A 16,030-nucleotide genomic window follows, 5' to 3' on the forward strand; every position below is an offset into this window, starting at 1 on the left:
TTAGATGGTTTTTAAGTGAAAAAAGATAAAATCAAATTATTTTCCCAAGCTTTTATACTTAATGATGAAATAAGTAAAGGCACATAAAATGTGCTGTCAGCGAGGTAATATTCCAATAAATAGTACATTAGATTCCAGTGTCTGCAGTGCCTGGACATTAGGCCAAAAGCTAAACCTAATTTTTTTAAGTATCTAATAAATCTTGTCTTGTTGAGCACTTTCGGTTCCAGCCACTTCTTGCCAGTTATTGATCATGTGGCTTTATGGCATTTCTGCTTGCCCATAATGATGTTTTGTGTTGCATAAGCTAGATGTTTCATCTGTTTATTTCCTCCTTGTCTTCATGGTTGCTTGATTTTATTTTTCATCATTTTCTTCTCATAAAGACATTTGAGAAAGAACAATTTAAGGGAGAAAAGCTGGACATAAGAGAATAAACAAAGCTGATAAAGTAAGGATGCAGGGAGTTATAAAGGCCTGAATGAAGGCAGTGGTGGCCAAACTAAGGAAATAATAGATTGAAAACTATTATAATGGACCCCTATAGGTGGTAAATAAACCATGTGACACTTAGGCTTTTATTTAAAAATGTAAGTGAAAGCCTTGTTTGACTTTGACCCTGGTCATTTGGTCCCACACTTATTTAGTTAGATCTTGTTATTTAGCTGTTAATATACTAGGTGCTTGATTTGAACATATTCTCTTCTTGCTCTTAATTCTATGAGTAGGAAATGTAACACCTGTAGAAAATCACAGAATGAACTAGAAGTGCAAAGTGTCATTAAGGTGTAATTCTGGAGTTCCCATCATGGCTCAGTGGTAATGAAACTGACTAGTAGCCATGGGGACTTGGGTTGGATCTCTGGCCTCAGTAAGTTAAGGATCCAGAGTTGCCATGACCTGTGGTGTAGGTTGCAGGTGTGGTGTGGATCTGGCATTGTTGTGGCTGTGATGTAGGCTACAGCTCTGATTCAACCCCAGGCACTGGAAACTTCCATGTGCCAGAGGTGCAGTCCTAACAAGACAAAAAACAAAAAAAATAATGCTCATTGTTATCAATGTTTTTGATTATAGCCATCTTAATGGGTGTGAAGTGTTATATCATTGTAGTTTTGGTTTGAAGCCCCCTGATGACCAATGATAATATCTTTTCATGAGTTTAGTGACAATCTGTATGTATTCTGTGAAGAAATGTCTACTAAGATCTTTTGTCCATTTTTAATTGGGTTATTGGGTTTTGAGTTATAGGAGTTCCTTATCTAAATACAAATCTATGATCAAATATGACTTGCAAATATTTTCTTCCATTCTGAGGGTCCTCTCCATTTTCTTGATAGTGTCTTTTGAAGCATAATTTTTTTTTTAATTTTGAGGAAGTCCACTTTATTTTTAGGGGGTTACTTATACTTACTATCCTATCTAAGAAACCATTGTGAAACCTAGGGTCACAAACGTGTTTTCTATAAAACTATATAGTTTTAACTCTTAATTTGTCTATGATCTGTTTTAATTTTTATGTATGGTGTGAGGTAGGGATTAAACTTCATGCTTTTTCACATAGATGTCCAGTTGTCTCAATTTCATTTGTTTATTCATTTCTCATTGAATTGTTTTGGTACCCTTGTTGAAATTAGTTAACCATGTGAGAATTTATATTTGGCTTTTCAATTTTGTTGTCAACATCCAGCGATGTTATTTTTTCATAAATCCCCTTCATTCAGTTTAAGGAAGTTAATTTCCATTCCTAGTTTTGTCATGAAGGGGTGTTGGATTTTGTCAGATTTTTGTGTCTGTTGAGGTGATCATATGGGTTTTGTCCTTTATTCCTATTTTTTATTATTTTATATATATATATATATATTTTATTTTCCCACTGTACAGCAAGGAGATCAAGTTATCCTTACATGTATACATTACAATTACATTTTTCCCCCACCCTTTGTTCTGTTGCAACATGAGTATCTAGACATAGTTCTCAATGCTACTCAGCAGGATCTCCTTGTAAATCTATTCTAGGTTGTGTCTGCTAAGCCCAAGCTCCTGATCCCTCCCATCAGGCAGCCACAAGTCTTTTCTCCAAGTCCATGATTTTCTTTTCTGAGGAGATGTTCATTTGTGCTGGATATTAGATTCCAGTTATAAGTGATATCATATGGTATTTGTCTTTGTCTTTCTGACTCATTTCACTCAGTATGAGAGTCTCTAGTTCCATCCATGTTGCTGCAAATGGCATGATGTCATCCTTTTTTATGGCTGAGTAGTATTCCATTGTGTATATATACCACCTCTTCCGAATCCAATCATCTGTTGATGGACATTTGGGTTGTTTCCATGTCATAGCTATTGTGAATAGTGCTGCAATGAACATGCGGGTGCATGTGTCTCTTTTAAGTAGAGTTTTATCTGGATAGATGCCCAAGAGTGGGATTGCGGGGCCATATGGAAGTTCTATGTATAGATTTCTAAGGTATCTCCAAACTGTTCTCCATAGTGTCTGTACCAGTTTACATTCCCACCTACAGTGCAGGAGGGTTCCCTTTTCTCCACAGCCTCTCCAGCACTTGTTATTTGTGGATTTATTAATGATGGCCATTCTGACTGGTGTGAGGTGGTATCTTATGGTAGTTTTGATTTGCATTTCTCTTATAATCAGCGATGTTGAGCATTTTTTTATGTGTTTGCTGGCCATCTGTATATCTTCTTTGGAGAAATGTCTATTCAGGTCTTTTGCCCATTTTTCCATTGATTGATTGGCTTTTTTGCTGTTGGGTTGTATAAGTTGTTTATATATTCTAGAGATTAAGCCCTTGTCAGTTGCATCATTTGAAACTATTTTCTCCCATTCTGAAAGTTGTCTTTTTGTTTTCTTTTGGGTTTCCTTTGCTGTGCAAAAGCTTTTCAGTTTGATGAGGTCCCATGGGTTTATTTTTGCTCTTATTTCTATTGCTTTGGGAGACTGACCTGAGAAAACATTCATGATGTTGATGTCAGAGAGTGTTTTGCCTATGTTTTCTTCTAGGACTTTAATAGTGTCCTGTTGTATATTTTTGTGCATGGTGTGAGGGTGTGTTCTAGTTTCATTGCTTTGCATGCAGCTGTCCAGGTTTCCCAGCAATGCTTGCTGAATACTTTCTTTTTCCCATTTTATGTTCTTGCCTCCCTTGTCAAAGATTAATTGACCATAGGTGTCAGGGTTTATTTCCGGGTTCTCTATTCTGTTCCATTGGTCTATCTGTTTTGATACCAGTACCACACTGTTGTGATGACTGTGGCTTTGTAGTATTTCTTGAAGTCTGGGAGAGTGATGCCTCCTGCTTGGTTTTTGTTTCTCAGGATTGCTTTGGCGATTCTGGGTCTTTTGTTGTTCCATCTTTATTCCTATTAATACATATTTTCCTCTATTCATTTTCTGATGCTAATGCATTCCTGAGGTAAATCCCACCCAGAATATAATCCTTTTTATATGCTGCCAAGTTTGGGTTTTTAGTATTTTGCTTGAGGATGTTTAGTATTTTGCTTGAGGATGTTTATTTTCTTAAGAGATATTGCTTTGTGTTTGTGTCTGGTTTTGGGACCAGGATAATACTGGTCTGCTAGAGCAAGTTGGGAAATGTTCTCTTGTAATTTTTGGAAGACTGAATAATTGGTATACGTTCTTTTTAAAATTGGTATTCTTTTATTAAAATTCACCAGTGCATCCATCTGGATCTAAGCTTTTCTTTTTTTGTGCAGCTTTTTAAAAAATTACTACTTAGTCCCTTGTTACAAATGTCTTCTCATTTTCTTTTTTGATACAATTTATGTAACTTCTGTCTCTCAAGGAATTTGTCCATTGCATCTAAGTCATTTAACTCACTGGCATGTAGGTGTTCATAATATCAGAAAGTCAGTAGTAATGGCCTTATTCACCCCTGGTTTTAGAACTTTTTTTTTAGGTCAACCCACTTAAAGTTTTGTCCATTTTTTTTTTATCTCTTCAAAGAAATAACTTTCGGTTTTATTGATTTTATTGTTTTTCTATTCTATTTCATTAATTTCCATTGTAATATATTATTTTGTTCTTCTGCTTGCTTTGGCTTGCCCTTGATTGCTCTTTTTCTGTTGTCTTAAGTTAAATCACTGAGATCTTAATCTTTAATATAGGTGTTTACAGCTCTGAATTTCAAGTACTTACTTTATGTACATTCTGTAGGTTTTGGTATCTTCATTCATCTCAAAGTAACTTCTCTTGTGATTTCTTGATGCATTGGTTATTTAGTAGTGTGTTAAATTTCCATATACTTGGGAATTTTCCAAATTGTTTTCTATTATTGATTACTAATATCATTACATTGTGTTCAGAGAACATACTTTATATGACTTAAATCCACTTAAGGTTATCAAGGCCTGTTTTATGTTCTATCCTGGAAAATTTTGAGGAATTGAGAAGAATGTATATTCTGTTGTTAGTATATTGTCCTATAGTCATGTTAGAACTAGTTATAGTATCAATACAGTCTGAGGTTTGTGATGATCTTCTTCCTAGCTGTTCTTCCCATTATTGATGAGATAGACAATTCAACTATAATAGTTGGAGACTTGACTATTTGTCAGCCTGTGCTTCATATATATTAAGGTTCTGTTGTTCATTACATTTATATTGACTATCTCTTCCCAGTGGATGGACTCTTTTGTCATTAAAAAATGCCTCTCTTCATCTCTAGGTATGTTTTAAGTCTTCTGACAGTTGCTTTTTGCATAATCTTTCTCCATTCTTTTAACCTGTTTGACTCTAAAATGTATCTTCTCTAGAAGCATATAGTTGAATCTTATTTTTATCCAGCCTGATAGACTTTGGATTGTTTAAGCCATTCACACTCGGTGATATAGTTAGATTTACATCTGTCATTTTACTTTTTTTCTATGTGTCTGTATTGTATGTTCTTCTAGTCCTCTTTTAATTTCTTTGCTCATATTAAGTGAGCACTTCCTAGTTTAATGATTTTGTTCACTATATTTTTGAGGGGTTTTTTGTAGTTATTTTAGGGCAATACATCTTAAATTAGCATAAGTCATAAGTACATTCTACTAAGTTAATTCCAGTGAACAACAGAAAGACTACTCCCATATACCTCTATTCTCTTTTCTTCCTTTTTGTGCTTAGGTATGCAATATCGAATAAGATACAATGACATAATTACTAATTTATATAATTTGGGCTCAAGAGGATGGAGGGGAGTGAGTAAGGGATGGCTCTCACCTTTTCCACAAAAACATCAAAAAAAAACCTTCTACATGTGGAATGATTCACATAGAACATATACTGAATGCTAGCAGAAGACCTTAAGCCTCCGAAAAGGGTTAGAAACCCTCCATATAACTGGGTATAACAAAAGGGGAAAAAAAGAGAGAGAAAGGAATGGGACCAGCACTCCTGAAAGGAACCAACGTTCTGGGAAGCCACCTAACTAACAGGGAGATCAGCTGAGACAGAGACACCTCAAAGCCACAGGTAAAAGTGCCACAGCTGGACTGAGGAGGGCAAAGCATAGAGGGAGCCACAAAAACCATCAGTACCACTGCCCCCTGACACCATAAGCTGAAATGCTCAGCTGGGCGCTGAGACTGAGGTTCTGGAAGTCAGTACCAGGAAGAAGACCAGGGTTAATGGTGTGGAGACAACCTGAAGGAGTTAGGAAGTAGTGAACCAAGGGCTGGAGAGCAGAGCACCATAGCCAAGGCAATCCAGGAGGAGGTCTGGGCCTGCAGGAGAAGCAAGGCGCCACTGCTGAGGAGAGCAAGAGGAGGAAGGGTGGACCGCCAAAGGAATATTGTGCCCTGTGCATGTGAAGCCTCTTGGAGGGTAGGGCTATGGGTGGTGAGGTGCCTCTCCTACAGGCTAGGCATGACAGGGCATTTCTTGAATGGTCTACAGGCAGTGGAGGCAAACTGCCCCAGTTATATCTGACTTCAGGTGGGCATGGCCCAACACCACTAAGGGTCCATGAATAGGCACCACCTGCAGCCCCAAGCACCTCAGAGCTTGGCAGAGAGGAGAGCACTGCAACTGAGTACCACCTGTTATTGTTTTCCCTCCCCTGGGAATGCAGACACGCTGCTGGTGCCATTGCCAAATGCTCCATGCACCACCACCTAAAACTATCTGAGAGGTACTACCACTTCCCATGGCCCTGCAACTAAGAGCAGTCTGAGCCACCTTCCCACACGTCCTTGCTACTGTCAAGGGCCCAGCAACCAGGTGCTGTCTGCCAACACTGCCAATTGCCTCCATCATCTTGGAAGTACACCTAGGACACTATCAAGAGTATAACACCCAGCACACGTTGAGGAAAGAGAGCATCCAAACCTAAATAAATATTAAGAACTCACAAAATACAAAAAATATAAGCAAAATAAAGAAGCTCAGGAACCATTACCAGTTAAAAGAACAGGAGAATTCACCTGAATGAGCAAACAGTGAAACAGACCTCTTCAGTATAAGAGACACTGACTTCAAAAAGGAAATAGTGAAAACACTGAAGGAATTATAAGCATATATGAAAAATAATGCAGAGTACTTTAGAATGGAACTAGAAAATATAAGGAGGAGCCAAGAAAAATTATAAAATTCGTCTGCAGAGACACAAGCTGAGGGTAAAGACACTGAAAAACAGGATGAATGATGCAGAGGAATGAAGTAGTGAATTGGAAGATAGAAAAATGGAAATCACCCAATCAGGGCAGCAGACAGAAAACCAAATGAAAAAACATGAAAGCAATGTAAGAAAGATCTATGAGATAATATAAAGCAGGCCAATCTATGAATAATAGGGATTCCAGAAGTAGAAGAAAAAGAAAAGGGGATTGAAAATATACTTCAAGAAATTATGGCTGAAAACTTTCCAAATTTCCAAATCTAAAGGAAACAGATATCAAGATTCAGGGAGCAGAAAGTCCCCAAACAAGTTGAACCCAAACAGGCCTACACCAAGACATATTAGAATAAAAATGGCAAAAGGTAAAAAATAGAGAATTCTAAAGACAGCAAAAGAAAAAGAGTTTTACAAGGGAATCCCCATAAGGCTGGGGTTTCTCTACAAAAACACTACAGGACAGAAGAGAGTGGGAAAATCTATTCAGAGTTCTAAAAGGAAAAAAATTGCAGCCTAGAATACTGTACCCAGCAAGATTCTCCTTTTCAATAGAAGGAGAAATAAAGAATTGCTTCAACAAAAACTGAAAGAGTACAGCAGTACTAAACCCATTCCAAAAGAAACACTGAAAGCGCTCCTCTACATTAAAAAAAGAAGAAGAAATAGGATGGAGAAAAATCACAACTGGAAAGCAGTCACTTAAATAAGCCAGTGTACAGGAAAAAAAAGAAAAAACCAATTGTAAAAGCGATGATAAACACAAGGAAGAGCAAAAGGATAAACATGAATGTTTTTTTTAAAAAAAGGACATTGGAGTTCCTGTCATGGCTCAGTGGTTAACAAATCCAACTAGGAATCATGGGGTTACAGGTTCAATCCCTGGCCTTGCTCAGTGGGTTAAGAATCTGGCATTGCTGTGGCTCTGGAGTAGGCTGGCAGCTACAGCTCCAAATTAGACCCCTAGCTTGGGAACCTCCATATACTGCGGGTGTGGCCCTAGAAAAAACAAAAAATGACCAAAAATTTTTAAAAATGGACATCAAAATGTAGGGAAGGAGAGTAAGAAAATCTAGACATTTTTTAAAGAATGTGTTTGAGCCTATATGACTATCAGGCCGAAGCAAGCAGATATAGGAAAGAATTAACATACTTGAAAAACAGGGCAACCACAAATCAAAACCAAACAATACATTCACAAAAACTGAAGAGGACACAAGCATAAAATAAAAGGAAATCATTCAACCAAAAAAAAAAGAAAGGAACAAAGGAGAAACATAGAATCAACTGGAAAACAAGGTTTAAAATTGCAATAAATACGTATCTATCAATAATTACCTTAAATGTCAGTGGACTGAATGCTCCAATCAAAAGACAATGAGTAGCAGGCTGGATTAAAAAAAAAAAACCGAGGAGTTCCCGTCGTGGCGCAGTGGTTAACGAATCCAACTAGGAACCACAAGGTTGTGGGTTCGATCACTGCTCTTGCTCAGTGGGTTAACAATCCGGCGTTGCCGTGAGCTGTGGTGTAGGTTGCAGACGCGGCTCGGATCCCGTGTTGCTGTGGCTCTGGCGTAGGCCGGTGGCTACAGCTCCGATTCAACCCCTAGCCTGGGAACCTCCATATGCCGCGGGAGCGGCCCAAGAAATAGCAACAACAACAACAACAAAAGACCAAAAGACAAAAGACAAAAAAAAAAAAAATGATCACTAGAAATGAAATTGAATATGTCATAAAAACACTCCCTACAAATAAAAGTCCAGGACCAAATGGCTTCACAGGTGAATTCTACCTAACATACAAAGAGGAATTTATACGCATCCTCAAACTTTTTCAAAAGGTTGAAGAAGGAACACTCCCAAAGACATTCTATGACACATTCATCACCCTAATTCCAAAACCAGACAAAGATACCACCAAAGAAGAAAACTATTGACCAATATCTTTGATGAATATAGACACAAAAATTTCAACAAAATTTTAGCCATCCAAATCCAACAACATATAGAAAAGATCATATACACCATGACCAGGTGGGATTCATCCCAGGTGCACAAGGATGGTAAAACATATGCAAATCAATGTCATACACCACACTAACAAAAAAAAGTCAAAAACCACATGATCATCTCAATAGATGCAGAAAAAGCATTTGACAAAGTCCAACATCCATTCATGATAAAAACTCTTGCCAAAGTAGGTATAGGGGGAACATACCTTAACACATGAAAGCTATTTATGACAAACCCATAGCAAATATAATACTCAATGGAGAAAAGCTGAAAGCCTTCCCACTAAAATCTGGAATAAGACAAGGATGGCCACTCTTACCACTGTCATTCAGCATAGTCCTGGAAGTCCTAGCCACAGCAATCAGACAAACTAAAAGGCATCCAAATAGGAAGAGGGAAAACTGTCACTGTATGCAGATGACATGATACTATACATAGAAAACCCTAAGGACTCAACCCAAAGCCTACTTGAACTGATCAACAAATTCAGCAAAGTAGCAGGATATAAGATTAACATTCAGAAATCAGTTGCATTTCTGTGAATGACAATGGATTTCTGTACTAACAATGAAATATTAGAAAAGGAATACAAAAATACAATACCTTTTAAAATTGCACCTCAAAAAATCAAATACCTGGGAATATACCTGACCAAGGAGGTAAAGGACTTATATGCTGAGAACTATAAAACATTAGTCAAGGAAATTAAAGAAGATATAAAGAAATGGAAAGCTATTCCATGCTCCTGGGTTGGAAAAATTAATATTGTAAAAATGGCCATACTACCCAAAGCAATCTACAGATTCAGTGCAATCCCTATCAAATTACCCATGATATTTTTCACAGAACTGGAACAAACAATCCAAAAATTTATATGGAACCACAAAAGACCCAGAATTGCCAAAACAATTCTGAGGAACAAAAACCAAGCAGGAGGCAAAACTCTCCCACACTTCAGGCAGTATTACAAAGCCACAGTCATCAAAACAGTGTGGTACTGGTACCAAAACAGACATATAGACAAATGGAATAGAATAGAGAACCCAGAAATAAACCCAGACACCTATGGTCAAATAATCTTTGACAAAGGAGGCAAGAATATAAAATGGGAAAAGACAGTCTCTTCAGCAAGTGGTGCTGGGAAACCTGGACAGCTGCATGCAGATCAGTGAAACTGGAACACACCCTCACACCGTGCACAAAAATAAACTGAAAATGGCTAAAAGACTTAAGAGTCCATCAAACTCCTGGAAGAGAACATAGGCAAACTGTCTCTGACATCAACCATACAAATGTTTCCTTGGGTCAGTCTCCCAAGGCAACAGAAATAAAAGCAAAAATAAACCAACGGGACCTAATCAAACTGACAAGCATTTGCACAGCAAAGGAAACCAAAAAGAAAACAAAAAGACACCTTACAGCATGGGAGAAAAGAGTTTCAAACAATGCAAATGACCAGGGCTTCATCTCTAGAATATGCAAGCAACTTATACAACTCAACAGCAAAAAAGCCAACAACCCAATTGAAAAATGAGCAAAAGACTTGAATAGACATTTCTCCAAGGAAGATGTACAGATGGCCAACAAGCACGTGAAAAAAATGCTCAACATCCCTGATCATTGGAGAAATGCAAATCAAAACTACAGTGAGGTACCACATCACACTGGTCAGAATGGCCATCATTAACAAGTCAACAAATTACAAATACTGGAGAGGGTGTGGAGGCAAGGGTGTGGATAAAAAAAGTACCCTCCTTCACTGTTTGTAAATTGGCACAACCACTATGGAAAACAACATGCAGATACCTCGGAAAACTAAATACAAAACTACTGTATAATTCAGCAATCCCATTCCTCGGCATATATCCAGATGAAACCTTCCTTGAAGAGGACACATGCACCGCATGTTCACTGCAGCACTATTCACAATAGCCAACACGTAGAAACAACCTAACCATCCATTGACAGATGAATGGATTAAGGTGTTATACATGTACATGATGGACTACTACTCAGCCATAAAAAAGAACAAAATAATGCCATTTGCAGCAACATGGATGGAGCTAGAGACTCTCATACTAAGTGAAGTCAGACACAAATACCATATGATATCACTTTTACCTAGAATCTAATATATGGCACAAATGAACCTATCTACAGAAAATAAAGAAAATCACAGACATGGAGAATAGACTTTTGGTTGCCAAGGGGGGCGGAGTGGGAGTTTGGGGTTAGTAGATGCAAACTAGAGCATTTGGAGTGGATAAGCAATGAGATCCTGCTGTATAGTACAGGGAACTCTAATCACTTGTGAGAGAATGACATAATGTGAGAAAAATATTGTACATATAACTGCATCCCTTTGCTGTACAGCAGAAATTGACAGAACATTGTAAATCAACTATAATAAATTTTTTAATGTAAAAAAATTTGTCACTTCAATATGTGACAATAGCAGGTATATAACTTTTGTTACATTAATTTACATATTTACCATTTGTTTCTCATTTATTTCTACCTTTCCTGAGTGTCAGCCTTAAGGATGGGCACCAGGTTTTTTGTGTGGTTGTTAGTTGTGCAATGTACAAACTTAGAGTTACCATTCACATTGGGGTATATTTGTATGTTTGGCAGTTTATTGGCCAATAGCCAAAAACATCTTGTTCTAGTAATTTCAGTATATGAAGTTCAGTAATTTACAGTCCTGTCCAATTAAACTTTCTGTGATGGTGAAGTATTCTGAAGCCGTACTTTCCAGCATGGGAGTCAGTAACTACATGTGACCACTGAGCGCATACACTGAATTTTTTTTTTTTTTTAAATGGCTGTACCCAAGTCATATGGAAGTTCCCAGGCCAGGAGTTCCCATCGTGGCTCAGTGGTTAATGAATCCGACTAGGAGCCTGGAGGTTGCGGGTTCAAGCCCTGGCCTTGCTCACTGGGTTAAGGATCCAGCATTGCCATGACCTGTGGTGTAGGTTGCAGACGCGGCTCGGATCCCGCGTTGCTGTGGCTCTGGCGTAGGTCAGCGGTACACCTCCGATTAGACCCCTAGCCTGGGAACTTCCATATGTTGTGAGAGCGGCCCTAGAAATGGCCAAAAAAAAAAAAAAAAGTTCCCAGGCCAGGGATTGACTCCAAGCCACAGAAATGCCGGATCCTTTAACTCACTGTACCAGACTGAGGATCAAACCCAGCTTCCACAGCCAACAGAGCCACTGCAGTCGGATTCTTAACCCACTATGCCACAGTGGGAACTCCTTGAGCAGAATTTAATTTATATTTAGTTTTAAATAACCACAGCTAAGAGCTCTCATACTGAACAGTGAAGTTATAATCTCAGATGTCCTCCTTTCTTAATGTTGATTAGATGAAAGAATCCCCAAATCAGTTCTCATCATTTCGTAGACTGGGCCATGGGAATATTTTTTAAAGACACTTTCTATCAGCCCTCTAAAAATGTAAATGCAGGTACGCAAAGATGTGGGACCAACACACTTGTGTGTGGCATAGGCTGAAAGATGGCAAGTACTTGGGGCACAGTGGGGGACCACACTCTGGGCCCCCATATCTCACTGAATGCCATACAAGCAGCCAGTAAAAAGCGGAGGTGTGTCTTTCTGCCTGTGGGAAGAAGGAAAAGAAGAAACCTTCAAAGCTACAATTAGAAACATTTATCTCACAGACTGCCGTTGAGTAAAGGGAATGAAACCCATACTGCTCTCCATAGAAAATTTTTCAGAGTGTACTTGGGAAAGTTTTTACAGACTCTCAGCATCTTTCCTTGTGGTCTTTGAAGTAAGGAGATGGAGGATCCTATTATCTTCACGTCTCTGTAAAGCACACCTTTGGTTGTTTTCCATGCATCTTTTTGCAGCTATGTATTGATGAAAGCCAAGCTGCTTACAGATATAAACAAAATGTCCTCATGGAGTAACAGATTTCTTTTATTTTTAAAGAAATGTAGATATTTAACTTTGGGTCAGTATTTGTGAATGCCCATTGTCATTTTCCCTTCTCATATTGAGACATCAACAGTAAAATTATATGCTGTTATTTGTCCTAAAACAATGCAGTAACTATATCCCAGCTGCCTTCAAACTTCTGAAATCCTGTTACCATTTCAATATAATGAAAGCCTGCATTGCAAAGCCTCTGACATTTAACAATTCATTTTCTCTGGGGCCATGTCAACAGTATAATCGGGAACAAAAGAAGAAATTATAATGTCCAACCCCAAACCATCATGGAATAATAACAATAAAAACCTCTTTAGATTGATCTTAAAGATTATTCTACCTAAGGGAAAACATGCTATAAAAAGTTAAAAGTCACACTAGCTTAATATTGTACCTAAGAATGAAGTCTGCACATAAATTGAATTTCTCCTGGGGGGAATTAACTCTGCCTCATTCGTTGGTCCCCAGGTCATAGATCTGTACTGGGGAATTGCCGAAGAGGAATGGGACAGCCCTGAGCTCCACAAGACCCGCATGAAGCTGCTGGAGGACTGTTTGAAAACTTCTGCAGGTCCATGTTTTGTTGTGGGTATAAAAAAACTAATGCTTTATATTAAATTGTAGCTGATTGTGAGAATTCTTGCTGTGATTCTTAAGGGGCTTTTAAAATGGGGGGTAAAAAATACTTTTCCATATGTATTTAAAATTCTTAAACCAGTTCCTTGCCCTCAATATGTGAGGACAAAAGCCTCCACTTTCCGTAAGAAGCACCGCATATTAATAGTGAGTGATGTGAAGTGGTGATCACAGGAAAGGCTTGGGGTCAACCAGTTTCCACAGTACCTTGTGATGAGCAGTAAGGATTATGAGTCAGTCCTACAACAATTACCCTGACTTTCCTTATATTTTATCATGTCGTATTCCACCCTAGTTATCTATTTCTCAACATTATTTTATGCACTGTGGCTGAAACACTGTTAAAGTGAAAATAGATATACGGGGTCAGATCCACTAACTGGAATTGATACCCTGTGGAAAAAAATGTTTCTGCAATGATACTCAGCTAGAGATGCTCAAATGGAACATTATTAGTTTGTTATGTTCTAAAGAACATCCACTCCCCTCTGTACACACAGGAATGCTAAGAGAAGGTGGTCACTATGGCAGATGATGTGCAAAATCACTGCCGTCATTTATGAAGAACGAACCTTATCTTGAATCCGAACAGCTCCTCCCAATTGTGAAGAACATTGCCCCTTTCAACACAGGATGTTCTGAGGCTGATGGCTAGTGTTCACACTACTAGGGAAGAAAATGTCATACTATACAATTAAAAGCTAGGATGGGTGTATCAATAAAAGGTTTTAATATTTATTTGCATGTCCATCTTTATTCAACTCCATATAGGATTCAAAGTATATAAAGGCTCTTTAATGTTTTTAATATGTGGATAAATTATTCATCTATCCACTATGTATTGTTGTTCTGTGCCAGGGGCTACCCTTAGTGGTGGGGTATGGTAGATTGGCCCATAAGAAGGGGTCATTTTGTGGGCCAGTTTCTCATGATTGAACCTTAGAACTGAACTAATAAGATATGACTTTCTTTCTACCCTCCTGGAGCTTGTGTCATTCTTACGTAGGGCTAAGAGGAGAGGACAAGCAGAAATCAATTAAGTAAAATAAACAGTAAGTCAGATGGTGGTAAGTGCTCTGGAAAAGAATACGCAGAGGAAGGAAGGGAGGAAACAGCAGTCATGGGAGGGCACTGATTTTCAATAGAGGTGGTGGAGAAGGTCTCACTGATAAGGTGCCTGAGGAGGGGAGGCAGCAAAGAGCCAAATGGTTACTGAGCTCAGAGCTTTCCGGTTGGGAGCAGGCTTGGCATGCCTGAAGCTGTGGCAGAGGAAACCACAGTGTGAGCCTTTGTCTTCTTAACGTTGGATATAAAGATTTGACTTCTGGAGTTCCCATTGTGGCACACTGAACCCAACTAGTGTCCGTGAGGAAACAGGTTCAGTCCCTGGCCTCGCTCAGTGGGTTGAGGATCCAGCATTGCCATGAGCCGTGGTGTAGGTCGCAGACTCAGCTCAGATCCCATGTTGCTGTGGTGTAGGCCAGCAGCTCCTAGCCTGGGAACTTCCTATGCCGCAGGTACAGCCCTAAAAAAACAAAAAACAAAACAAAAAAAAACAAAATTGACTTTTGACAAGAGAAGCCAGAGTGTGTTTGTTGAGCCAAAGGACTGAGGAAGCCTGCAGGAAGGGCAGAGCAGGAAGAAAGCCATATAGAGAGCTGATGCAATCTGAAAGGAAGAATGCATGGTTGTGGCAGGAGAGGTGAGGACTGGACATTTCAATACACTGTCCTGTGGTCTGAACACAGTGTACAAAGTCCTGGAAGCCACGTAGATATCCAAAGAGCTAGTAGTAGAAGAGAAATTCAGACTTTTTCCAGGAGTCTTCAGAGGACAGAACTAGACCAGGGGGCGGAAATTACAAGAAGACAGATCTTAGCTCCAGCTGAAGAAGTTAGAGGCTGCTGCTTCCTCTCAGGTTGGGGCTCCCATATCCCTGGGGTCGGTCTGACATTTCCCAGCTGAAGGAAAATTTCTTTACTCTTCTAAGTCTTGGCTTCCCTATCTGTAAAATGGAGATGCTGCTACCTGTCTCCCGAGGTGTTTCTAGAGATGAAATGAAATTACAGGACACTTTTACAGAGCCCACATAGAGTCACCCACAGAAAGTGTTGATTGTTACTGGTAGTTGTAATCGTTATTACCTCTCAAAGCTGTCTCAATTGTTGACACACTCGTTACACAGCTGTCACCAAACTAGAGAGACTACAAACCACTCTGGCAGAGGTGCCATACACAGCTGTCACCAAACTAGAGACTACAAACCACTCTGGCAGAGGTGCCGTAGGAGAGATTCCAACGTTGGAGGACAAGTTAGACCAGATTCCGTCATGCTTAGAAAGCGAGGTCTGGGAGGCGTAAGGAGCTCTTGCTGTGCTCTAGGGTACCCCCCTTGCTGTCATCGCCATAGCTTTGTGCTCATCTAGCCTCAGAAATGCAGGAATAAGACATTCTCGCCCTTTTATCACCCTGTGGAGTATCATTACCCAAGCTAACTAAAATTAGTCATGGCCCTTAATTCCTACAGTTTACTGGTAGGGGGATGAATAATTTAGAGACCTTGCAAGTTCATGCAGGTTCCAAAAGTAAAAGTTAACTTAGAGAACATCAGTAACAACTTCACCGAGAGTACAATCATTTCTCCCTCCTCCTGCTCCCCATTCCACGTTGAAAGTCAAGGTAACCACGATAAAACCCTGTGGATAAAGCCAGGATTATTCACCTCGGTGATCCTCAAGCACGCAAGGCTTATTTCACTGCTTATAGGGAAAAGTATGTCTCTCCTGGCCTTTC

At 39.1% G+C, this 16,030-nt stretch overlaps 2 protein-coding genes across 3 annotated transcripts in view; one reads left to right on the plus strand and one right to left on the minus strand.

Moving 5' to 3' along the window:
• The window catches only part of NWD2 (NACHT and WD repeat domain containing 2), a 204,325-nt gene that overhangs the window by 95,451 nt on the left and 92,844 nt on the right, over positions 1–16,030 (plus strand). The window contains exon 3 of one of the 2 annotated variants that reach the window (XM_003128911.7): positions 13,070–13,186. In XM_003128911.7, the coding sequence (XP_003128959.4) occupies positions 13,070–13,186 (117 nt within the window). The remainder of the gene's footprint in view (positions 1–13,069; positions 13,187–16,030) is intronic. The other variant, XM_084971724.1, reaches the window with a different exon arrangement.
• Positions 1–16,030, minus strand: part of LOC146400381 (uncharacterized) — a 164,571-nt gene that overhangs the window by 46,801 nt on the left and 101,740 nt on the right. The gene's annotated exons all lie outside the window — the stretch shown is intronic.

This window comes from Sus scrofa, chromosome 8 (genome assembly GCF_054392235.1).
Source record: "Sus scrofa isolate SSC_HxYL_T2T_F1_AM1 chromosome 8, Sscrofa_HxYL_maternal_Yorkshire_Landrace_v2.0, whole genome shotgun sequence".
In the NCBI taxonomy this organism is placed as follows: domain Eukaryota; kingdom Metazoa; phylum Chordata; class Mammalia; order Artiodactyla; family Suidae; genus Sus; species Sus scrofa.